The sequence below is a fragment of the Cebus imitator genome, unplaced genomic scaffold, assembly GCF_001604975.1.
Source record: "Cebus imitator isolate Cc_AM_T3 unplaced genomic scaffold, Cebus_imitator-1.0 Scaffold215, whole genome shotgun sequence".
NCBI classification, from domain to species: Eukaryota; Metazoa; Chordata; class Mammalia; order Primates; family Cebidae; genus Cebus; species Cebus imitator.
In genome coordinates, this window is record NW_016107530.1 from 2,825,339 (window position 1) to 2,845,246 (window position 19,908).

At 51.9% G+C, this 19,908-nt stretch overlaps 1 protein-coding gene and 1 long non-coding RNA gene across 2 annotated transcripts in view; one reads left to right on the forward strand and one right to left on the reverse strand.

Annotated features, from left to right (window-relative positions):
- The window catches only part of TACR2 (tachykinin receptor 2), a 35,618-nt gene that overhangs the window by 15,071 nt on the left and 639 nt on the right, over window positions 1-19,908 (forward strand). Inside the window, exons 3-6 of the mRNA XM_017548919.2 lie at window positions 7,948-8,789; window positions 9,886-10,080; window positions 16,192-16,345; window positions 17,684-17,880. Coding sequence (XP_017404408.1) covers window positions 8,314-8,789; window positions 9,886-10,080; window positions 16,192-16,345; window positions 17,684-17,880 — 1,022 coding nt within the window. The 5' untranslated portion in view covers window positions 7,948-8,313. The remainder of the gene's footprint in view (window positions 1-7,947; window positions 8,790-9,885; window positions 10,081-16,191; window positions 16,346-17,683; window positions 17,881-19,908) is intronic.
- LOC108318123 lies at window positions 14,033-16,201 on the reverse strand. Its single transcript, XR_001831034.2, has 2 exons — window positions 16,108-16,201; window positions 14,033-14,235 (listed from the first exon to the last, which is right to left on the reverse strand). It is a non-coding gene; the product is annotated as an uncharacterized LOC108318123 (long non-coding RNA).

The following is a 19,908-nucleotide window of genomic DNA, read 5'->3' on the forward strand; positions in this document are numbered from 1 at the left end:
GATGGAGTCTCACTCTGTCCCCAGGCACCAGGCTGGAGTGCAGTGGCGCGACCTCGGCTCACTGCAACCACCGCCTCCCAGGTTCAAGCGATTCTCCTGCCTCAGCCTCCCAAGTATCTGGGACTACAGGCAAGTGCCACCACGCCCAGCGAATTTTTTTGTATTTTTAGCAGAGACGGGATTTCACCATGTTGACCAGGATGGTCTCCATCTCTTGACCTCGTGATCCGCCTGCCTTAGCCTCCCAAAGTGCTGGAGGCTGAATTTTTGACAGAAGCAGTACTTCCTCGAGAGGGCAGGGAGAAGAGAGGACCCTGAGGCCAAGAGAAGTGGGGGTTCAGTTTCTCCCCCTAGTAAGGCCCTGAGAGGAATGGCCATGATGGTGAAAGGTGGGGAGCTCTGGGAATTTGGGCCTCCAGGACCCAATGCCCAGCTGAGCCCCAAACTCCCAGGGCCCAGGATTGTCTCATAAACAACAGCCCCTATCTCCTTCCTTAAGAACCCTGCAGAAATGGACAGCAGGCATCTCCAAAGTGACCTGTGTAGATTAATGACCAGTGAAGGCCTTGGCACTATGGACAGCACCAGGAGGGGGACAGTGGGAACCCAGAAGTAATAAGTTGGATTTCCCTGCCAGCTGGATGAGACGAGGACTCAGAGTCAAGATTAAGTTGCTTTTCTTGCACTCCTGGGGTTGTGACCAAGATTTACACTCGCTGCGTCTCTCATTACCCTGTGAAGGAACCCTTGGCTCCCCCAGACGACTCATTCCCATGTCCCCTCCCTCATGACCCCCCAGAGCCACTCAAGCTCACTCTCCGCCACCCCTAAAGGCCCCTTCCTCCTCTGAAGCTTGAAGCTCAAGCATCACCCATTTGACAGAAGGGTATGATGAGTTCTCTCTGCAAGGCTGGATCTTGGCTACCCAGCTTGTCAAGGAGCCTCCTGAAGGAGGAGATATGACCCTTTCTCCTAATTCTGGGCTGAGCCTCCGAGCAGCTGCTCTATGAGAGACACACCATAAGGCACAGGACTGGAGCCTTTCAGCAGGCAGGCCCTTTGCCAACTCCTGTCCTCCCCTCAGCCATGCCACAACACGTGTTGCCACATCTGCCAACAGCCAGAACAGACACCAAGTTCCCTCTGTCTGCAATATCCAGGCGGGCTCTGGGATGACTCCCCCATGATGCAACCAGCCAGTGGGTGGCAGGTCGTCCTCTCCTAAGACGAGGCTCACCCACTTCCTCCTCCACCTGCCATAGATGGGCAGATTGTGCTGGAGCCCGATGTTGAGAAATGAGCACGTTTTGTGTTAAGATCTCTGTGTGCACCAGGACCACAGCAGATGTAAACACTAGCCTCTCTTCTCCAGTTAGATAAACTTCAGGCTTTCAGGGCGAGGCACTGCCCCCAGCACGCTCTCAGTGTTTAGAGAAGATGTCAACGGCAGCCCGTGCCCTTGGCAGAGGCCAACTCTCCCTCTCCCAGCTGAAGTCACAAATTTTGGGCCACTGATGCCCAGGCCAAGGGGCAGGGGGCACAGAACTCACCCCCTAAATGGGCCAGGCTGGGGCTCTCTGGTTTATAGACTAGGAAGGGACTATCGACGAGAAATGAATCCAGGAGTGCTACAAACTCTGATGTCCCTCTACAAAAGCCCTCCCAGACTTACGGAGAAATATTCTCTTACTTTAAGCTTTAGGGCCTGTGAAAATAAAAGTGCTACCCATTCACCCCTAACAAGGTGAAAATTTAGACTTTACTTATCCTTTGTTATTCATTTATTCATTTGATGTTTATTGATCATCTCCGATGTGCCAGTGTGCCAGGCATTATACTACCCTGCCCACTCGAAATCCCACCATTAACTTAGAACTTTCTTTTTTTTTTTTTTAAGATGGGGTTTCACCATGTTGGTCAGGCTGGTCTTGAACTCCCGACCTCAGGTGATCCGCCCGCCTTGGCCTCCAAAGTGCTTGGATTACAGACGTGAGCCACCACGCCCGGCCTAACTTAGAACTTTCATATCTATATCACACAGACATAGCTATAAATAAACAAATAATATATACATAAGATTCCCCATCCCTTACCAGAGTACTATTTCAAATTTTATTCATCATTTTTATTCAACCAAACTTAATAGGACACTGATGATGTTCTGGCCACTCCTAGACAGTGGACACAAACAAGACATGATCCGAGACCGGAGGAGCCCTGGTCCCCATCAGTGTGACAAGGAGGTGACCAGGGAAGCCGTTTCAATGGGCCTCCAGGGAGTGGAGGCTGACAGAACAGTGAAGGCAGAACAAGGAGACTTGAGCCCCTCCTCACTGGGGATGAAACCAGGTCTCGCCTTGCCCCCTCTTGAGAGCGCCCACTCCCCTCTCTCTCTCTTTTTTATTTTTATTTTTTAGACGAGGTGTTAATCTGTTGCCCAGGCTGGAATGCAATGGTGGCTCAATCTCGGCTGGATGCAACCTCTGCCTCCTGGGTTCAAGTGATTTTCCTGCCTCAGCCTCTTGAGTAGCTGGGATTACAGGCGCCCACCACTACACCTGGCTAATTTTTGTGTTTTTAGTAGAGACGGGGTTTTGCCATGTTGGCCAGGCTCGTCTTGAACTCCTGACTTCAGGTGATCCACCCACCTTGGCCTCCCAAAGTGCTGGGATTACAGGCATGAGCCACCATGCCCAGCCTCACCCCTCTTTTCTAAATGAGGAAATAGATCGGGACTCCTAAGTCTTTGAATTTCATGGGCCAATAAAATATTAAAAACCTATTGAAGGGGCCTGGTGCAGTGGCTTACACCTGTAATGCCAGCACTTTGGGAGACTGAGGCAGATAGATCACCTGAAATCAGGAGTTCAAGACCAGCCTGGCCAACATGGTGAAACCTCATCTCTACTGAAAATACAAAAATTAGCCAGGTGTAGTGATGTGCACCTGCGATTCCAGCTACTCAGGAGACCGAGGCAGGAGAATCACTTGAACAGGGAGGCAGAGGGTGCAGTGAGCTGACATCATGCCAGTGTACTCCAGCCTGGGCAACACAGTGAGACTCTGTCTTAAAAACAACAACAGCAACAACAAAACCAACCTATTGAGGGAACCATACCGGTCACCGACTTTTTATTCCACCAAGTAAGGAATTTTAAAGAAAAAGCAAAACCAGATCAACAGCTACCATCCGCCATGACCATTATTTCATGAGAGAACCCAAAAAGCAGGAAGGGCGTGGTCTCAGAACAAAGGATGGTCCATGGAACCAGACTCATCTAGCAGAATGGAAAGCACCCTGCGTTGTTCTTGTTTTCATTTGGCCCCACCAGGAGCTCCCTGCAAATACAGATGTGAACCTTCCTCCTGTGTCTGGGATGATCATCAGAGCAGCTGCTCAGGGTCAGACCCACCGCAGGGCACAGGACTGGGGCCTTTCAGCAGAGGGGTCGACCCTTTGCCAACCCTGTATCCTCCTCTCACTTCTGCCCCTCCTGGCACTCCTGGCATCCCTGGCACTGCCCTAGTGACAGGGTGGCCCTCAATGCTAGTGTCCTGAGATGCTGCCTATGACCACTGAAGCCAGGGCCCAAGGCAGCCTCCAGGACAGAGACAGGACTCTCCTAAGAGCTTCCGCCAGGCACTGATGACGGCTCCTCATCTTCAATGCTTCCTGGAGCCCCCTTTGCTCTCCCGCCCACTTCCCTCACACACCGCAGCTCTCTTACCTTTTCCTCCTCAAACTCCCTGGAAGATCATTCCTCTCCCGACTCTGATCTTTAAGCCTCTAGCCCAGAGGTCACAATTACACCAACCAGCAAGGCGCAGTTCCCAGCACACGCCTGTCTGAAGGAGCGGCTGCTATCCAGCTGTAGTGAGTGTTGCCCTGTGCTTCCCAGGTCCCCTTCAAGCTGCCAGGCAGGCATGCGGTCCCAGGACCATGTTTAGCGTCCCCTGCTGCAGGCCTCACCTCAGCTGCCTTGACAATAATCACGTACTTTCTCGGGGTGGCCCATGCCCAGTGACAGTGACCAATGTGGAAATATAAAGACCTGGTTAACTTTGCCCACACAGGGCCACTCTGAAGCTGTTCCAGCTCCAGTTAGCCATGGGGCTACCAAGCTGCTGTGGGCCTGGACCACAGACGGTGCCGTGCTTCAGCCACGCCTGCTTCCTGCCCTGTCTGCCCCAGGTGTTGACCCCAACGACAGCTTCCTGAGAAACAGCTGGTGTTTCTCTTAAACAGCAGCCTCTGAATCAGGGTCTGCTTCCCAGACGCATCCAACCGGCCCCATCGGCTCAGTGATCCCAGCCCCAACCAAAGGGCAGCCTTTCCCCCTTCATTTCTTGCCCGGTTGGGACTTCCCACACACAAGCCTAGATGAGCTACCCTCTGGTCTTGATGTGTCAAAGAGCTGTAAGAATTTAGAATTTTTTTTCTCTCTTTTAAAAGGACTGGCCTTCCAGGCGTGGTGGCTCATGTCCATAATCACAGCCCTTTGGGAGGCCAAGGCAGATGGATCATCTGAAGTCAAGAGTTAGGAACCAGCCTGACCAACATAGTGAAACCCTGTCTCTACTAAAAAAAATACAAAAATGAGCTGGACGTGGTGATGTGCGCCTGTAATCCCAGCTTCTCAGGAGGCTGAGGCAGGAAAATCGCTTGAACCCGGGAGGCAGAGGTTGCAGTCAGCCAAGATCGCACCATTGCACTCCAGCCTGGGAGACAGAGTGAGACTCCATCTTCAAAAAAATAAATAAAATGAAAGAACTGGCCTTTGGGACCACTGTCTAGCTATGGACTCAGAAGGCCAGCGCCAAGCAGCAAAGCTGATCAGGAACCCCTTTGTCCTGGGTGGCCTGCACCCTCCACTTCCATGAAGCTTCAAACCACAGCACATAGTTGGGAAGCAGCAAGAGCAGATAATTTAAGGGGGAAATAAAAGCTCGATTTACAAGCTCCAAAATATAATCCCCTTCACATACACAGTGGAGGTAGCGGGATGTTGTGGGAGGGAGGAACGTGAACTGTGCTGGGATTCTGTGATGGTGACATGCACTTAGGCAGCCCAGCTCGCGATATATCAACGTGGATTCAAGATCTCTCAAAGTTACCGAGTGGTCGGTGAAAAAGAAAGGGAGACAAGGAAAACGTTTTCCTTAAATCTGGGCCCAGGGGAGACACCACGTAATGCTGCTCTGTGGATGTCTGACATTCCCCTGAAAGCCTCAGTTTTTTATTTTGCTCTTTCAATAGGGTGGGGGAGCGAGGTTAGGCAAAGTTTTAGTGATAATTATACAAAAAGAATACATTTGCAAAAACTGGTGCACAAAAATCACAACGTGGTTTTATAAAAGCAGAACAATGTAAAGATAACTTTTCTGTGTGTCAGCATAGAAATCATATACCTTAGCAAGAATAGAGGTTAAACATAAACTTATGATTATCAGCAAGAACATATTGGGCTCACAGCTGCAGGGGGAACAGGATCTGACACAGGACAACCAGCCTGACCACAAAACTGCAAGAGGAGGGGCCTCCATGCAGGCCTGGAGGAGCAGTGGGAGAAGAGAGATGGTTTGTTTTTTTTTTTTTTTTTTTTTTTTTTAGTAGAGACGGGGTTTCACCATGTTGACCAGGATGGTCTCGATCTCTTGACCTCGTGATCCACCCGCCTCAGCCTCCCAAAGTGCTGGGATTACAGGCTTGAGCCACCGCGCCCGGCTAGAAAGATGTTTTCATCCTTATCTCACCCACAGAGGTTTTTCCGCACGTCGGTCGCCCCTAATGCGTCTGTTTATAGGATCTACAGAAGGGTCGCGTTCCCTTTCCAGGGCCATATTCCATATGCCTTTCCTGGGAAAGGAATCCGGGTAATAAGCCTCTCCATTACACGTCCGTTTATAGTCTCTCTGCAACGAGTAGCCCATTAAGCGCTGTCATCTCTCTCCAGGAGTCAGGCTGTGTGGTTATTCCCTTTCACAGAATTCCTGTTTTTACCAGAACAGTTCAGCAGAGCCAAAGTTACATCTTAGCAAAGCCAAAGTTACAAGTCACATCTCAGCTTTTCACATTATTCTTCGTTTTCTCAAATATAACAGTAAGTAACAAGCATCACAAAGCAAATAACTCATTTCAGGGAAACCAAATTCTGAGAGAATTTACAGGTTTAAAATCAACAACAATTTCTTGTTATTTCAGATAGCTCAGGTTTTGCCAATCCTTCTAGAAGCTTGGGGTTGCTCAGTCACCACTGAGGGGTCCATGGTATTCCCAGCACCTGCCCTGCGCTGTTTGCACCTGAAGCTCAACAAATTCCCGCTGCCAGGACAGCAAAGAGAGCAGGCTGTCTTGGGCTTCCATTCTTATTTCTGCACGTTCTGCCCTTCAGGACCCTGGCCAGATGGGCAGGAGACGAAGCACGCCCTAAAGTACTGCTACTGTGGCCACCATCAGCAGAGATCAAAGGCAGAGACCTTTCTGCGAGGGTCCAAAGTCCAAACAGGCTGCTCCAGAGAGGAAACGCACACATACCCCAGGAGGGCTGGGGACCCAGGAAATACCCCCTCCCCAGGGGCAAGGATGGGGTTCCTATTAGACCCAGCACATGCTCCTCACATCCGCACAGCAGGAACACCAAACAATAGATAAAATTTCAGTGTTGATTGTTGGTGAGTTTACCCAGACGTTCACAATCAGAAAAATCTGAAAAGAAGCTCTTTCAATTTCAGCATATGTTTGTTTCATGACTTATGGTTTAGCATTGTTTTTATTTTGGATTCCATGGGTGGCATAATCTTTTCAGCATTAGAGACCTTTAAAGGTCTTTCCCAGCTCACCCCAGGAAGCAAGAGAACACAGAGTGAGAGGCAGGAAAGTGACGGGATGTGGGGGCCGCGGCTCAGCCACAAGAAACTCAGGCTGTGAAAGGCAGAGCCTTGGGAGCACAGAGGCTGCTGTGGCGGGGTTTGATGATGAATGAGAGGCCTCCTCTGCTTTAATGAAGAACATATTCACCCGCCACCACTCCCACTAAGCCTGCCCTGCCTTCAGGGTCCACACACCACAGGTGTGCACAGGTTCATGCGTGTGTGTGATCTTAACATGTCAGCCACACATACAGTCACTCAGAAACACTGTCACAGCTTCACACACGTGCACGCAGTCAATGACAGTGCAGGTATCGTGGGGCAAACCTAGAGCAGCTTCTCAGGGGTTAGAACTCCAGCTTTGCTGTGATTCCCAGAAGAGCCCTGACTTTGTCCCAAGACAGTGGTTCTCAAAGTGAGATCCTGGTGCCAGCAGCATCAGTATCACCTGGGAACTCACTGGAAACGTTCTGGGTTCTGTCTTCTAGAGAGCCCGGTGCTGTGGGGTCCTCCCTTAGGGCTAGAAACTCTACCATAGTTTTTATGTACCAACCCCCATGCTAAAAAGACTTTGTGCGCATTGTCTCATTTAAAATTCACAAACGTACCGTAAGATGCACACCACTTTTTCCCTACATTTTTTAGATGGGGCAGACAGAGCTCAGAAATGTTGAGACTTGCCTGGAGTCCCCAAACCAGGCTCAAACTCCGCCTGCATTCAGACTCATTCTTCGGATGCAGCTCCTGTCCTGGGCTGAAAGTAAACACCCGCCAAGAGCTGTGCCCTCCATACCAGCCCCATCTCCCCCATGTCTCTCCCTGCCTTGGCAGCCAGTCCTAAATCTTTCAAGAGACAAGGCCAAGCAGGGGGTGGGACCAGGGGTGGGAGCCAAAGCCCCACCTCGTGAGCAGGCAGCACCTCTGCCAAGGCCCCCACTGGCCCTGCCCTAGAGAACGGCAGGGAAGCTGCGGCGAGGGCTGGCAGCTGGCAGAGTCCTGGGCACCCAGCCCCTCGCCTGGCTTGCACCCCAAAGCCTGGAGAGAGACTGCGGCGCCATTGACCTGTGGACTCCAGAGACTCTGACGGGGAAGGTTTCCTGAATTACCGGAGGAGAAACCTGGGTTTGAGTCCTGACTTGTCACCAGCTTCCTGAGTGACCTGGGCTGGTCCCACCCCCTCTTGGAATCTCCGTCTTCCACCTCTTCAGCGAAGGGGTTGATTTATAAGATGTTTTCTGCTCTGACACTATAATTTGAATTCTCTATTTCCACGTGACATTCGAGAAGTCTGGCCGGCAGGATGGAATCTGAAATGACAGTGGCTCTGGACTGGGCTTTGTGCTCAGCCCAACTCATCTTTGCCTGAGACCTAGGAGTGGCCCCTGGCTTTCCTGACGTGCCACCACCCTTGGCATCTGCTCCTCTCCCTGCCCCCATATACCCATGCTCCGAAGGGGAGTTCTCTTCCATAGCAAATCTGGGAGGTGCCGAGGAACCGGGCCCTTTGTTCCAGACCCAGAAGCAGCCATGGGGATCTGTGATGTTGTGACTGAGGCCAATGTCTCATCTGACCCTGAGAGCAATATCACAGGCACCACAGCCTTCTCCATGCCCAGCTGGCAGCTGGCACTGTGGGCCACAGCCTACCTAGCCCTGGTGCTGGTGGCCGTGACGGGCAATGCCACGGTCATCTGGATCATCCTGGCCCATCGGAGGATGCGCACGGTCACCAACTACTTCATCGTCAACCTGGCTCTGGCCGACCTCTGCATGGCTGCCTTCAACGCCACCTTCAACTTTGTCTATGCCAGCCACAACATCTGGTACTTTGGCCGCGCCTTCTGCTACTTCCAGAACCTCTTCCCCATCACAGCCATGTTTGTCAGCATCTACTCCATGACCGCCATCGCCGCCGACAGGCAAGTGGGGCCTTGGGGAAGCTGGGGTGGCGGGGGGAGCCTCCTCGCTAAGCCGGGGCTCAGATAGGGGTGGTGACATGTCTGTGGTCACACACTAAGTTCAGGTAGAACCAAGGGAATGGCTTCCCAAATCTGGTCATCATCTAAAACTATGACTCTGGAAGGTGAGGGGACTGTGGAACTGAAGCAGGTAGAGTGAGGGTTAGACACAAAGAGGGATTTTGTACTAGACAGGTTGTTCAAGTCTGTAGGGGAAGTGGGCTGTGTTTTAAAACCTTCCGAAATGTTCTTTCCTGGAGTTGATTTTTGTTTTGCTGTCTTTCTTTCACTCCAAGGAAATGTCTTATACTGTTTTTTGTTTTCATTCCAGATAGATTACAAAAGGGGAGAAGTTTAAGATTGCATGCAGGCTGGGCGCAGTGGCTCACCCCTGTAATCCCAGCACTTTGGGAGGCTGAGGTGGGCGGATCATGAGGTCAGGAGTTTGAGACCAGCCTGACCAACATGGTGAAACCCTCTCTCTACTAAAAATACAAACATTAGCTAGGTGTGGTGGTGCATGCCTGTAATCCCAGCTACTCGAGAGGCTAAGGCAGGAGAATTGTTTGAACCCAGGAAGCAGAGGTTGCGGTGAGCTGAGACCATGCCATTGCACTCCTGCCTGGGTGACAGAGCCAGACTCCAACTCAAAAGATTTAAAAACATTGCATGCAATTACCATCTAAAAGGGCCAATTATTTTCCTGATGCTGCTCAGGGCTGAGCTTCAGGCTAAAGTTAGATGCTCAGCCTTGCCCCGAGATAGACTTCTGGTGTGACTTTCTTGTGGCCATCCACAGGCATGTCCGTGCCCAGAGGGAACTAGTGGGCTGAGGTGCCCGGGCTGGGGCTAAGGCATCAGTGTGCTGTGTGGCTGTGGGTGAGTCACCAGACCAGCAGGCTCTCTGCAGATCGGCTGAGACTATGACATCGGCAGATGGCAGCAGTGCAGGGAAGGGCTAGAGGGTGTGGGCCTGGGTTATGGGAGAGGGAGACAGGGACAAGGGAGCTGGGCTAACTGGAGAGCCCCTGCCACTCATGCTGCCCTCTGCTCACAGGTACATGGCCATCGTCCACCCCTTCCAGCCTCGGCTCTCAGCCCCCAGCACCAAGGCGGTTATTGCTGGCATCTGGCTGGTGGCTCTTGCCCTGGCCTCCCCCCAGTGCTTCTACTCCACCATCACCATGGACCAGGGTGCCACCAAGTGCGTGGTGGCCTGGCCTGAAGACAGCAGGGGCAAGACACTACTCCTGTAAGGCCTCTGGGGGACTGTCGAGGGCAGCTGTGTGTGTGTGTGTATGTGCGTGCACGTGCGTCCATGCATGTGTGGTGTGTGTGCATGGCTGTACACGAGTGAATGTACATGGGATTATGTGAATTACCTATATGTTTAGTGAGCAACATGCCCAAAGTAGACCTGTTCTTAGCACTTTACATACACTGATCCATTTAATTCTCCTAACAATATGGGGTATATATTATATTATTATTATTACCATTTTTTAGATGAAGAAACTGAGGCACTGAAAAACTAAATAACATGCCTAATACCATGCAGCTAGCAATTCAGATCCTCCTAGTCATCCGAATCCAGCTAGGGATTTAAATCCACGCAGTCCTGCTCGGGGCCCAATCTCCTCACCACTCTGCTACTCCAAAACGTACCCGTGCATCCTCGGATAAGGATAGGCACGCATGTACACGTGTGTGTGACTGTACATGTCACATGCACATGCAGCACTCATTTCTGCCTGTGTGTGCCTGTGTGTGCATGTGCAAGTGTGTGGGCATCTTTCTAGATGTGTGTGCACACAGGCACGTGTTAGGGACGTGTATAGGCACATGTGCGGGGGAGGTTCTCTACGTGCTCAGGCCACAAAGGGCCAGGAGACTGAGGCAGAAAGGGTCCATGATGGAGCCTGGGACATTTTCAGGAGGAGGCCTGGTGTCCGCCTCATGCTGAGGCAGGGAGGGCAGGAGTAGAGGAACTCAGGCATGGCCCAGCTACCATGTGACCCTGGGTGAGTCCTTTCTCCATTTCCAGCCTCAGTTTTCGAGGATCTCACAATGTGTCTTTGTGGTCCCCAGACACCGAGCCATTGCTTGGTAGAGGCTAAAGAACTGACTGAGGTTCTGGGGTCAGCGGCCAGGCACAAGTCGCGCCTGCTCCTGCCTGGCCGGGCCTCACACGCACGTAACCTCTGAACTTCTGGCTTTCTCTAAAATTAGGATTCATCATAGTACCTTGCTAAAGTGTTGTTGTGAGCGTAAGTGAGATAGTGAATGTGAAGCCCGTCACGCCATGCCTAGCACAGAACTGCTACCCAGTATGTGGTAGTTTAAATGGGGGGCACACGAAAACACACCTGGGAGTGGCCGATCAGTCTCCCAAAGCCCCGGCTGCCCCAAGCATGAAGATGCGCATGGTCTGAGGTGAGGGCTGCCAGGTAGCCATGGCAACACACCTCTCCTCCAACACCCTCCCTGCCTGGTCGCCATCTGTCCTGAGCACCTGCCAGGAGAAGGCTGCTCCTGTGGGCTTCAGGGCTAGGGAAGGTGCCGTTCCTCTGAGCAGCCATTCCTGGGGACTGATGAGTCTTGAGGACAGACCCTGCCCAGGGTCTCTGCCCCTTCCCTGCACCCCACCAACTCACCGAGGGTGATATCCATATATGGGGAGTGCCCTGCTTTCTGGCTCAGGGAAGGATGGAGAGTGGAACATATTGAGACTGGCCACTTGGGGGCAGTGTTTCTCTACCTTAACACAGGACCATTGCGCCAGCCAGCTCTCTGGGAATAGCAAGTTCCAACCCAGCTTCAGGCAACTGGGAAAAACAGGCGGGCAGGGGGTGCTAGGAAAGCTATACTTTGGTGTTACTTAAAATTCTGAAAGGATTTGGGGAAAGCCTGGTTTTAAGTGTGAGCATGTGTTACTGTTTTACTTGGGGGAATGCCTAATTTAGAGATTTAGGATGAGGGCTCCATCCACACAGGCTCATATAACTGTGTGTAAGTCGGAATCTGATGAAATTAAAGATGCCCTCTCTGGGAACATGTGCTCACACCCCCAAAATCAAAATACAAAAGGACTCCCTTTGGGAGGCAGAGGTGGACAGATCGCCCGAGGTCATGAGTTCGAGACCAGCCTGGCCAATGTGGTGAAATGCTGTCTCCGCTAAAAATATAAAAATTAGCTAGGCGTGATGGTGGTTGCCTGTAATCCCAGCTACTCAGGAGGCCAAGGCAGGAGAATTGCTTGAACCCGGGAGGCGGAGGTTACAGTGAGCTGAGATCACATCATTGCACTCCAGCCTGGGTGACAGGAGCAAAACTATCTCAAAACAAAGCAAAACAAAAAGACGGCCCCGGACTCTTCCCCTCTCCTTTCTGCATGGAGACCTAGCCCAGAGTGAATCCTGTCCTGCATGACATCCTGGGAGCAAGCAGCAGAGGAGTGTGGCTCCTACTAAGGAAGGACTTGGAGATGGCCTCCTCCTTTTACAGTTGGGGAAACTGAGGCTGAGGGAAAGCCCTGACTTGCCTAAGACCATGCTTTAAACAAGAGGCTGGACAAGAGCCCTGTTCTGACTCCATTGTGCTGACCCTCAGGAAAAGGGAAATGGGGTCGTGATGAAATCTGTAGACTGATATAACAGACTTCCTTGGCCTCAGTTTCCCCATCTGGACACTGAGACAGGTGGCTCTGTTGCTCCTCACTCTGTAAGGTGATGGGGCCTGTCCTTGTTGGCCCTCCTCCCTTCTTATCTGCTCCACACTGGGGTTCTCAACCCAAAGCCTACTTGAGGATCAGGGAGTCTAGGAGCCCCTGAATCTCTTATAATTGGCATGCTTGCCAAAAGCACCCAAGCAGAATCCTAAACACAAGGCTTTAGGAGAGAGTTACTGGAGCCGTCATAACCACCCAGTGGATTTACCTTGCCTGCTGCCTAGACAGAACTATTGATCAAGACAGGAATTGCAATGAAGAAAGAGTAATTCATGCAGAGGCAGCTGTGCAGGAGACCAGAGTTTTACTATTACGCTAATCAGGCCAGGTGTGGCGGCTCATGCCTGTAATTCCAGCACTTTGGGAGGCCAAGGAGGGTAGATCACCTGAGATCAGGAGTTTGAGACTAGCCTGGCCAATGTAGCGAAACTGTGTCTCTACTAAAAATGCAAAATTAGCCAATCATGGTGGCAGGCACCTGTAATCTCAGCTACTTGGGAGGCTGAGGCAGGAGGATTGCTTGAACCTGGAAGGTGGAGGTTGTGGTGAGCCAAGACCCTGCCATTGCACTCCAGCCTGGTCAACAACAGCGAAACTCCATCTCAAAAAAAAAAAAAAAAAAAAAAAAAAAAAAATCAAATCAGTGTCCCTTAGCATTCAGGAATCAGAGTTTTTAAAGATAATTGGCGGGTAGGAGCTTGGCAAGTGGCAAGTGCTGATTGGTCAGGTTGGAGGTAGAATCATAGCAGGTCAAAGTGAAGTTTCCTTGCCATCTTCTGTTCCTGGGTGCAATGGCAGAATTGGTTGAGTCAGATTATGTGGTCTGGATGGTGTCAGCTGATCCACTGAGTACAGGGTCTGCAAAATATCTCAATCACTAATCTTAGGTTTCATAATAGTGATGTTACCCCCAGGAATTTGGGGAGGTTCAGACTCTTGGAGCCAGAGGCTGCATAGCCCCTAAGGTATCATTTCTAATCTTGTAGCTCATTTGTTAGTCCTGCAAAGGCAGACTGGTCCCTGGGCAAGAAGGGGGTCTTTTGGGAAAAGGGCTGTTATCAATTTTGTTTCAGAGTCAAACCATGAACTGAATTCCTTCCCAAAGTTAGTTCGGCCTATGCCCAGGAATGAACAAGGACGGCTTAAAGATTAGAAGCAAGAAAGGGTCGGTTAGGTCTGATTTCTTTCACTGTCATAATTTCCTCGGTTATAATTTTGCAAAGGCGGTTTCACCATGGGCCCCCTTCTCTTGGGGTGGCAGCACCTCTAGAAAGGGACCCAGCAAGGCTAGCACATGGCAGGTAGAAGCAGGGTGCTTGGAACACCTCGGTCCTCCCAGTAAGAAAGAAAAAGGTCACATGGCAGGACCAGGGGTCTCAGGCCCTTTGGAGGAATGCTCCGAGAACTCTGTTCGGTGAAACGGGGCCCCCAAATGCCAAAGCAGCCAAGACCCAAAGAAGGAGGCAGACACATCTAGTTTGTCAGTATTGGGTGACTTGCTGAGGGAATTTACAGACAGAAGCGGAAACTTGGGTGGCCACGAGACAGGTGGACTCCGCATTCGCACTCCCCAGACGCAAGGTTTGTATACCACAGGGAAAGGGTATCCGTGCTCCAGCACGACAACGAAAGGCGGCCCCCAGAACAGGCAAGAACGCCATGTGCATCACAGCCTGTGATCTGTGGAATATCATCAAGGTCGACATGCTCTTACGGTAGGGACAGTAGATAAAGTAGAAATCAAAGGCATTCACAAGACCGGGATGAGTCAGAAGGCAACATGGGGGAGTGGCATCCAAGATGGAGTCACTTTTGTCTCCACAGGTTCCCACTGCAGACCTGCCTGGGAGTCAGTCCCCACCCTTCAGCGTCACTCAGAAACCAGAGAGCTGAGAGCTGGGAACACTGTCCCCCCCCCCCTTTTTTATTTGGCAACAGGGTCTTGCTGTGTCACTCAGGCTAGGGTGTGGTTTCCCAATCATAGCTCACTGCAGCCTCAGTCTCCTGGGCTCAAGGGAACCTCTTGCCTCAGCCTCCTGAGTAGCTGGAATTACAGGTGTGCCCCACTATGCCTGGCTAATTTTTAAAAATTTTTTACAGAGATAGGGTCTCACTGTCTTGCCCAGGCTGGTCTCAAATTCCTGAGCTCGAGCAATCCTCCCATCCTGGTCTCCCAAAGTTTAGGGATTACAGGCATGTGCCATCACACCGGCCTACACTGTTTCCAAAAGGAAATGAAAAGCGTCAGCACAACCCAGTGTCCTCCCTGGGGACGGGGTAAGAAGCCACGCAATGGTACTCTGCACCACTTGCTCAAAGGTAGAATGAAAGGGCATTTGCTGACACAAACGAGGTTCCCAGCCAAATGCTGATGAGCCGTAAGCAGATGATATAGCAGCATGTGACATATGGCACCCTTCCACTGTCCCCTTGCTCCATAGCGATGTTGGCACAGATGGAGCCTTATTAACACAAGCCATTCTATCCATCCAGACAGATTATATATATATACATAAATCTAATGTATACGAACACATACATATATGGTTATACTGTACGATACACTCCAAGACCCCTGGGGGATGCTTCAAACTTCAGATAGAACTCTCTCTCTCTGTCTCTCTCTCTCTCTCTCTCTCTCTCCACACACACACACACACACACACACACACACACACACATTATGTTTTTTCCTCAACATACATACCTATAATAAAGTATAACTTATAAATTAGGCACAGCAAGAGATGAATGATAACTACTAATAAAACAGAACAAGCATAACAATATACTGTAATTAAAGTTCTATGAATGAGGTCTCTCTCAAAATATCTTGTTGCACTGTCCTCCCCTATTTTGGATCCGCAGTTGAGAGGGGTAACTGAAACCTGAGAAAGTGAAAGTCCCAGCGGGATGACTACTATTCATACATATGATTCTGGATAAAACATGCCAGATATTAATTGTTAATGCTAATATTAATAGTGGTGGGAGTGGGATAATTTTACATCCTCCTTTGTGCTTAATGTTATTTTAAATTGTAAACAAATGATTAATTTTTTTTTTTGAGACTGAGTCTCACCCTGTCGCCCAGGTTGGAGTGCAACAGCATGATCTCGGCTCACTGCAACCTCCGCCTCTCAGGTTGAAGTGATTCTCCTGCCTCAGCCTCCCCAGTAGCTGGGATTACAGGCATGCTCCACCATGCCCAGCTTGAGTAGAGATGGGGTTTTTCCATGTTGCCCAGGCTGGTCTCGAACTCCCGACCTCAGGTGATCCGCCCGCCTCAGCCTCCCAAAGTTCTAGGATTACAGGCGTGGGCCACCATGCCCGGCCGACCAAATTATTTTTAAATTTGTTTCGTTCCTTTTTTCTTTTTTTGGCACGTGTCTATCACATGTTAGGACGCAGGGCTACTGCTGTCGTTCCTTTTGCAGGGGAAGCCGTTTCTTGGCACACAGGCTACCCAATGTCCCCTTTATTTTTGTTTAAATCAAACCAAGGCCCTAGTCGGCGCCCACGGTGGTCCCGCAGAGGGCGGCTCCACTGTACCCGCGGGGTCGCAGGACCCGGCGCCGGCAGCCTTCGGAGTTGCCCTCGGGCCGCCCGCTGCCCAGGCTCCGGCTCTCTCCGCAGGTACCACCTCGTGGTGATCGCCCTCATCTACTTCCTGCCGCTGGCAGTGATGTTCGTCGCCTACAGCGTCATCGGCCTCACGCTCTGGAGGCGCCCAGTGCCGGGACAGCAGGCGCACGGTGCCAACCTGCGCCACCTGCAGGCCAAGAAGAAGGTGGGCTCGGGGGCGGGGCTTGGCGGGGGCGGGGCGGGGCCTGACTCCGCCCTCGGGGGGGCCGCCCTTGCCGTCTCAAGACCCGCCCGCAAGGGGGCGCCCGGGAGAAACTTACGGAAGCTGCCTTTGCGGGAAGCCTGGGACCAGAGCCTAACCGCGTTCCTCCCAGGCAGGTGGACTTGCCTTTGGTCTTTCGCCAAATACAAAATTAAAGAAACTTCCCAGAATGTTAGGGGAGTCAGGGACTCCTAAAGCCCCACAGAATTCAGATACCTCCAAGAATCTTAGAATGATAAAATATTAAAATCTTAGGCTTTCTGAATAATTAGAATGTTGAATTTAAGAAGCCCCACAGAACTACAGAAGGCGCCTAGACAGTCACAGGAGAGCCCTCAAAGGCTGGAACTGCGGACCTCAGAGGACTGTCCAGCTTCATCAAATCTGTCTCCAGCCTCTTCTGGAAGTGCCAGTGCCCCCTGCTTCCTGCCATCCAGGCTCCCCCAAAGGTCCTGATGTAGCACTCGGTGCCCCAGGCCCTTCACCCTCCTCCAGTCCAAGCTTGTCCTTGCCCCCTTACTGCCAGGCAACAGGGGAGGTAATGGGTTAACAATATCATGTTGCCAGGTCAAAGGCTTCTCACCCAACAATAGGCATGTTTCCCAGGTTAGTTCGGGAAGGTAGCTGGACATGGGCACCATCTGGTGCCCCTCATGAGCACTGGCCTCCACCTGCTCCACACTAGGGCTCTCAACCCAGATCCTATGTGAGGATCAGGGTGCCCAGAGCCCCCAGACCTTTTGTAATTGGTATGCTGGGCTGCTGAATGGTACAGGAGTGTGCTGCAGGGGCCAGGCTGTGAGGACAGGGAGGTACGGGAGCCGACGCCTGGGCAGAGGCTCACAGCCCACAGAGAGAAGGACTGTGTAGACATGGATCCCGGAGAGGGGGCGGCCTGGGAACGCATAGCTGACATGGTATCTCCTAGGGATGGGGTTCGGGGAGAGAGCTCAGCCACTCTCCAGGGAGGGGGAGCTGCAGTGAATTGAATGCAGGCCACACCTTTTTGGGAAGTGGCCATTGAGCTGGGCTTCCAGGAGTGAGGACTTCAAAGGAAGGATGGCAGTGTGGGCAGAGGGACTGGCCTGAGCAAAAGCCCCTGAGGCTGGGGGCTCAGGAATGTCTGGGCATCAGATGCTCAGGAGCCTGAGTAACAGAACTAATAGGCTCTGAGTATGGAGAGATTCCCAGGCGGGTACCAGGGGTGCTCTTCGTCTGACCTTGGAGGGCTGGGGCTGGGGCTTGGGGACTGAGAAGTAACTTGAGCCTCTCCTGGACCAGTTCGTGAAGACCATGGTGCTGGTGGTGGTGACGTTCGCCGTCTGCTGGCTGCCCTACCACCTCTACTTCCTCCTGGGCAGCTTCCAGGAGGACATCTACTGCCACAAGTTCATCCAGCAGGTCTACCTGGCACTCTTCTGGTTGGCCATGAGCTCCACCATGTACAATCCCATCATCTACTGCTGCCTCAACCACAGGTGAGCCCCACTCCAGCCCCACCCTCTGCCCTCAGGGCCCCGCTGCTGGGCCCACCCAGGCTCCCCTGCACAGCTTAAGCATCCACCCTCGCTCCTGCCAGAGCCTGTGCCCCCATGCCCCCAGCCTACACGAGAAAGCTGTCCTCACACTCAGCCCCCAGCACCATCCTCCCTCCAACCTGGGCCTAGCCTGAGCCCCTCTCCTCCGAAAAGCCTTGCCCAGTCTCCCCGGCTGTAGCTCTCACCACCTGTCCCTGCTGGCTCTTCTGGGCTCTGTGTCTGGGGCAAGGAGAAGAGAGAAGGGAGGGCCAGATATGGAGGGAAGGGGAGAGGCAGAGAGAGGGGACAGGACAGACGGAGGAAAGAAGAGCCAGGTAACAGGAGGGACTGACTTCTCTTATTTTCAGGAGCTTCCTACTGAGGGCTTTCCTGGAGCCGAGTAAGCACCCGTCCTGCAGTGGAAGCAGTGGATGGGGGCTGGGGGCAGCACAGGGATGGGGCAAGGTCCTCCCTAGGAAGGGCACAGTACATGCCCTGTCCTCGAGGGGCTTTCAGGGCAGCTGGGAAGTGACCTTGGCAGAGACAGTCAGGAAGGAGAGGGCCAGAATCTCACTCTCCTTCTGGCATCATCCAGCCTCCCTAGCCCTTGTGGTTCCGAGGAAATCAGTCCCCGAGAGGGGCCTGCCCTTGCTCTGGGGTGCCTGGAGAGGTGGGGGGTGATGAGCCAGGCAGGACCCCAGCCCCAGGAGACCTCCTGCAGAGCAGACCTTTCAGCTGTAGGAAAGGAAACCCTGAAGGTGGGCAAGTCAGAGGCAGCAAGAGGCGGACACAGTATCACCTCAGTGAGGCAATGATGTGGGAGAGCTTGGCCTTGGACCTCTTAGTTTGTGTTTTTTGTCACCTCCATGGCCAGGTAGCCAGCCTACTCATAATGCCACTGGGGTCTTTATTGCTCAGACGTTTCACCCACCTGGGGCCGGCCAAACGGAAGGAGCAATGATTTTCTGCATGCCTACTGGGGGCCAGAACCCTCTATCTCCTGAGAGGGAAGTAGATAATAGAGAAGCAGGTGTCATCCCCATTCTACAGATGAGGAAAGTGAGCTTCAGAAAGGAAGATGCTCCCAAACTCATACCACAAACAGTAAAGCCAGGACTCCAGGCATCTCCAGGGCCTGTCATCTTACCGCCACACCATGCATTTCTTTTTTTTTTTTTTTTTTTTTTTTTTTTTTTTTTTTTTTTTTTTTTTTTTGAGATGGAGTTTTGCTCTTATTGCCCAGGCTGGAGTGCAATGGAGAGATCTCTGCTCACCCCAACCTCTGCCTCCTGGGTTCAAGCAATTCTCCTGCCTCAGGCTCCCAAGTAGCTGGGATTACAGGTGCATGCCACTACACCCAGCTAATTTTTTGTATCCTTAGTAGAGGTGGGGTTTCACCATGTTGGCCAGGTTGGTCTCAAACTCCTGACCTCAGGTGATCCACCTGCCTTGGCCTCCCAAAGTGCTGGGATTACAGGCGTGAGCCTGTAAAGACTTGTGGGATTGAGAACTCGGAGACAGGGACTCTGATATCAGGGAGGGGCCACCAGCCCACTGTGTCTGTGGGTTGGTCACTCTCCTGCCACCCAAGGGAGATACAGTCCCTGGGAGTCTGAACAGCACCCCGGGCTCTACAAGATCCTGACGTCACTTCTGAACCATTCCCTCTCTGAGCACCCCATGTTCCCTTTCTGCTGTCTGATTTCTTCCACTCACCGTGTATGCTTCCTCTGAACTCCTGTTCCATGCTGCCATGGGGACAGCTGTTTGTTTTCAGGCAAATGCACCAGAGCTTGGTGGCTCCGAGTGTGGGTTTTTCAAAGCAGTCCCCTTGGGAAAGCATCCTCGTTCTCTGGAGTTGCCAGAGCCTCCATCGTGTTTTAGCAGGTTCTTCTCTGATTCCTTCATTAGAAGCCAATTAACAAGTCAAACAGGAACATCTGCTGGGTTTTTGCATTGTTTTTTGTTTGTAATCATGCTGGGCAGTTT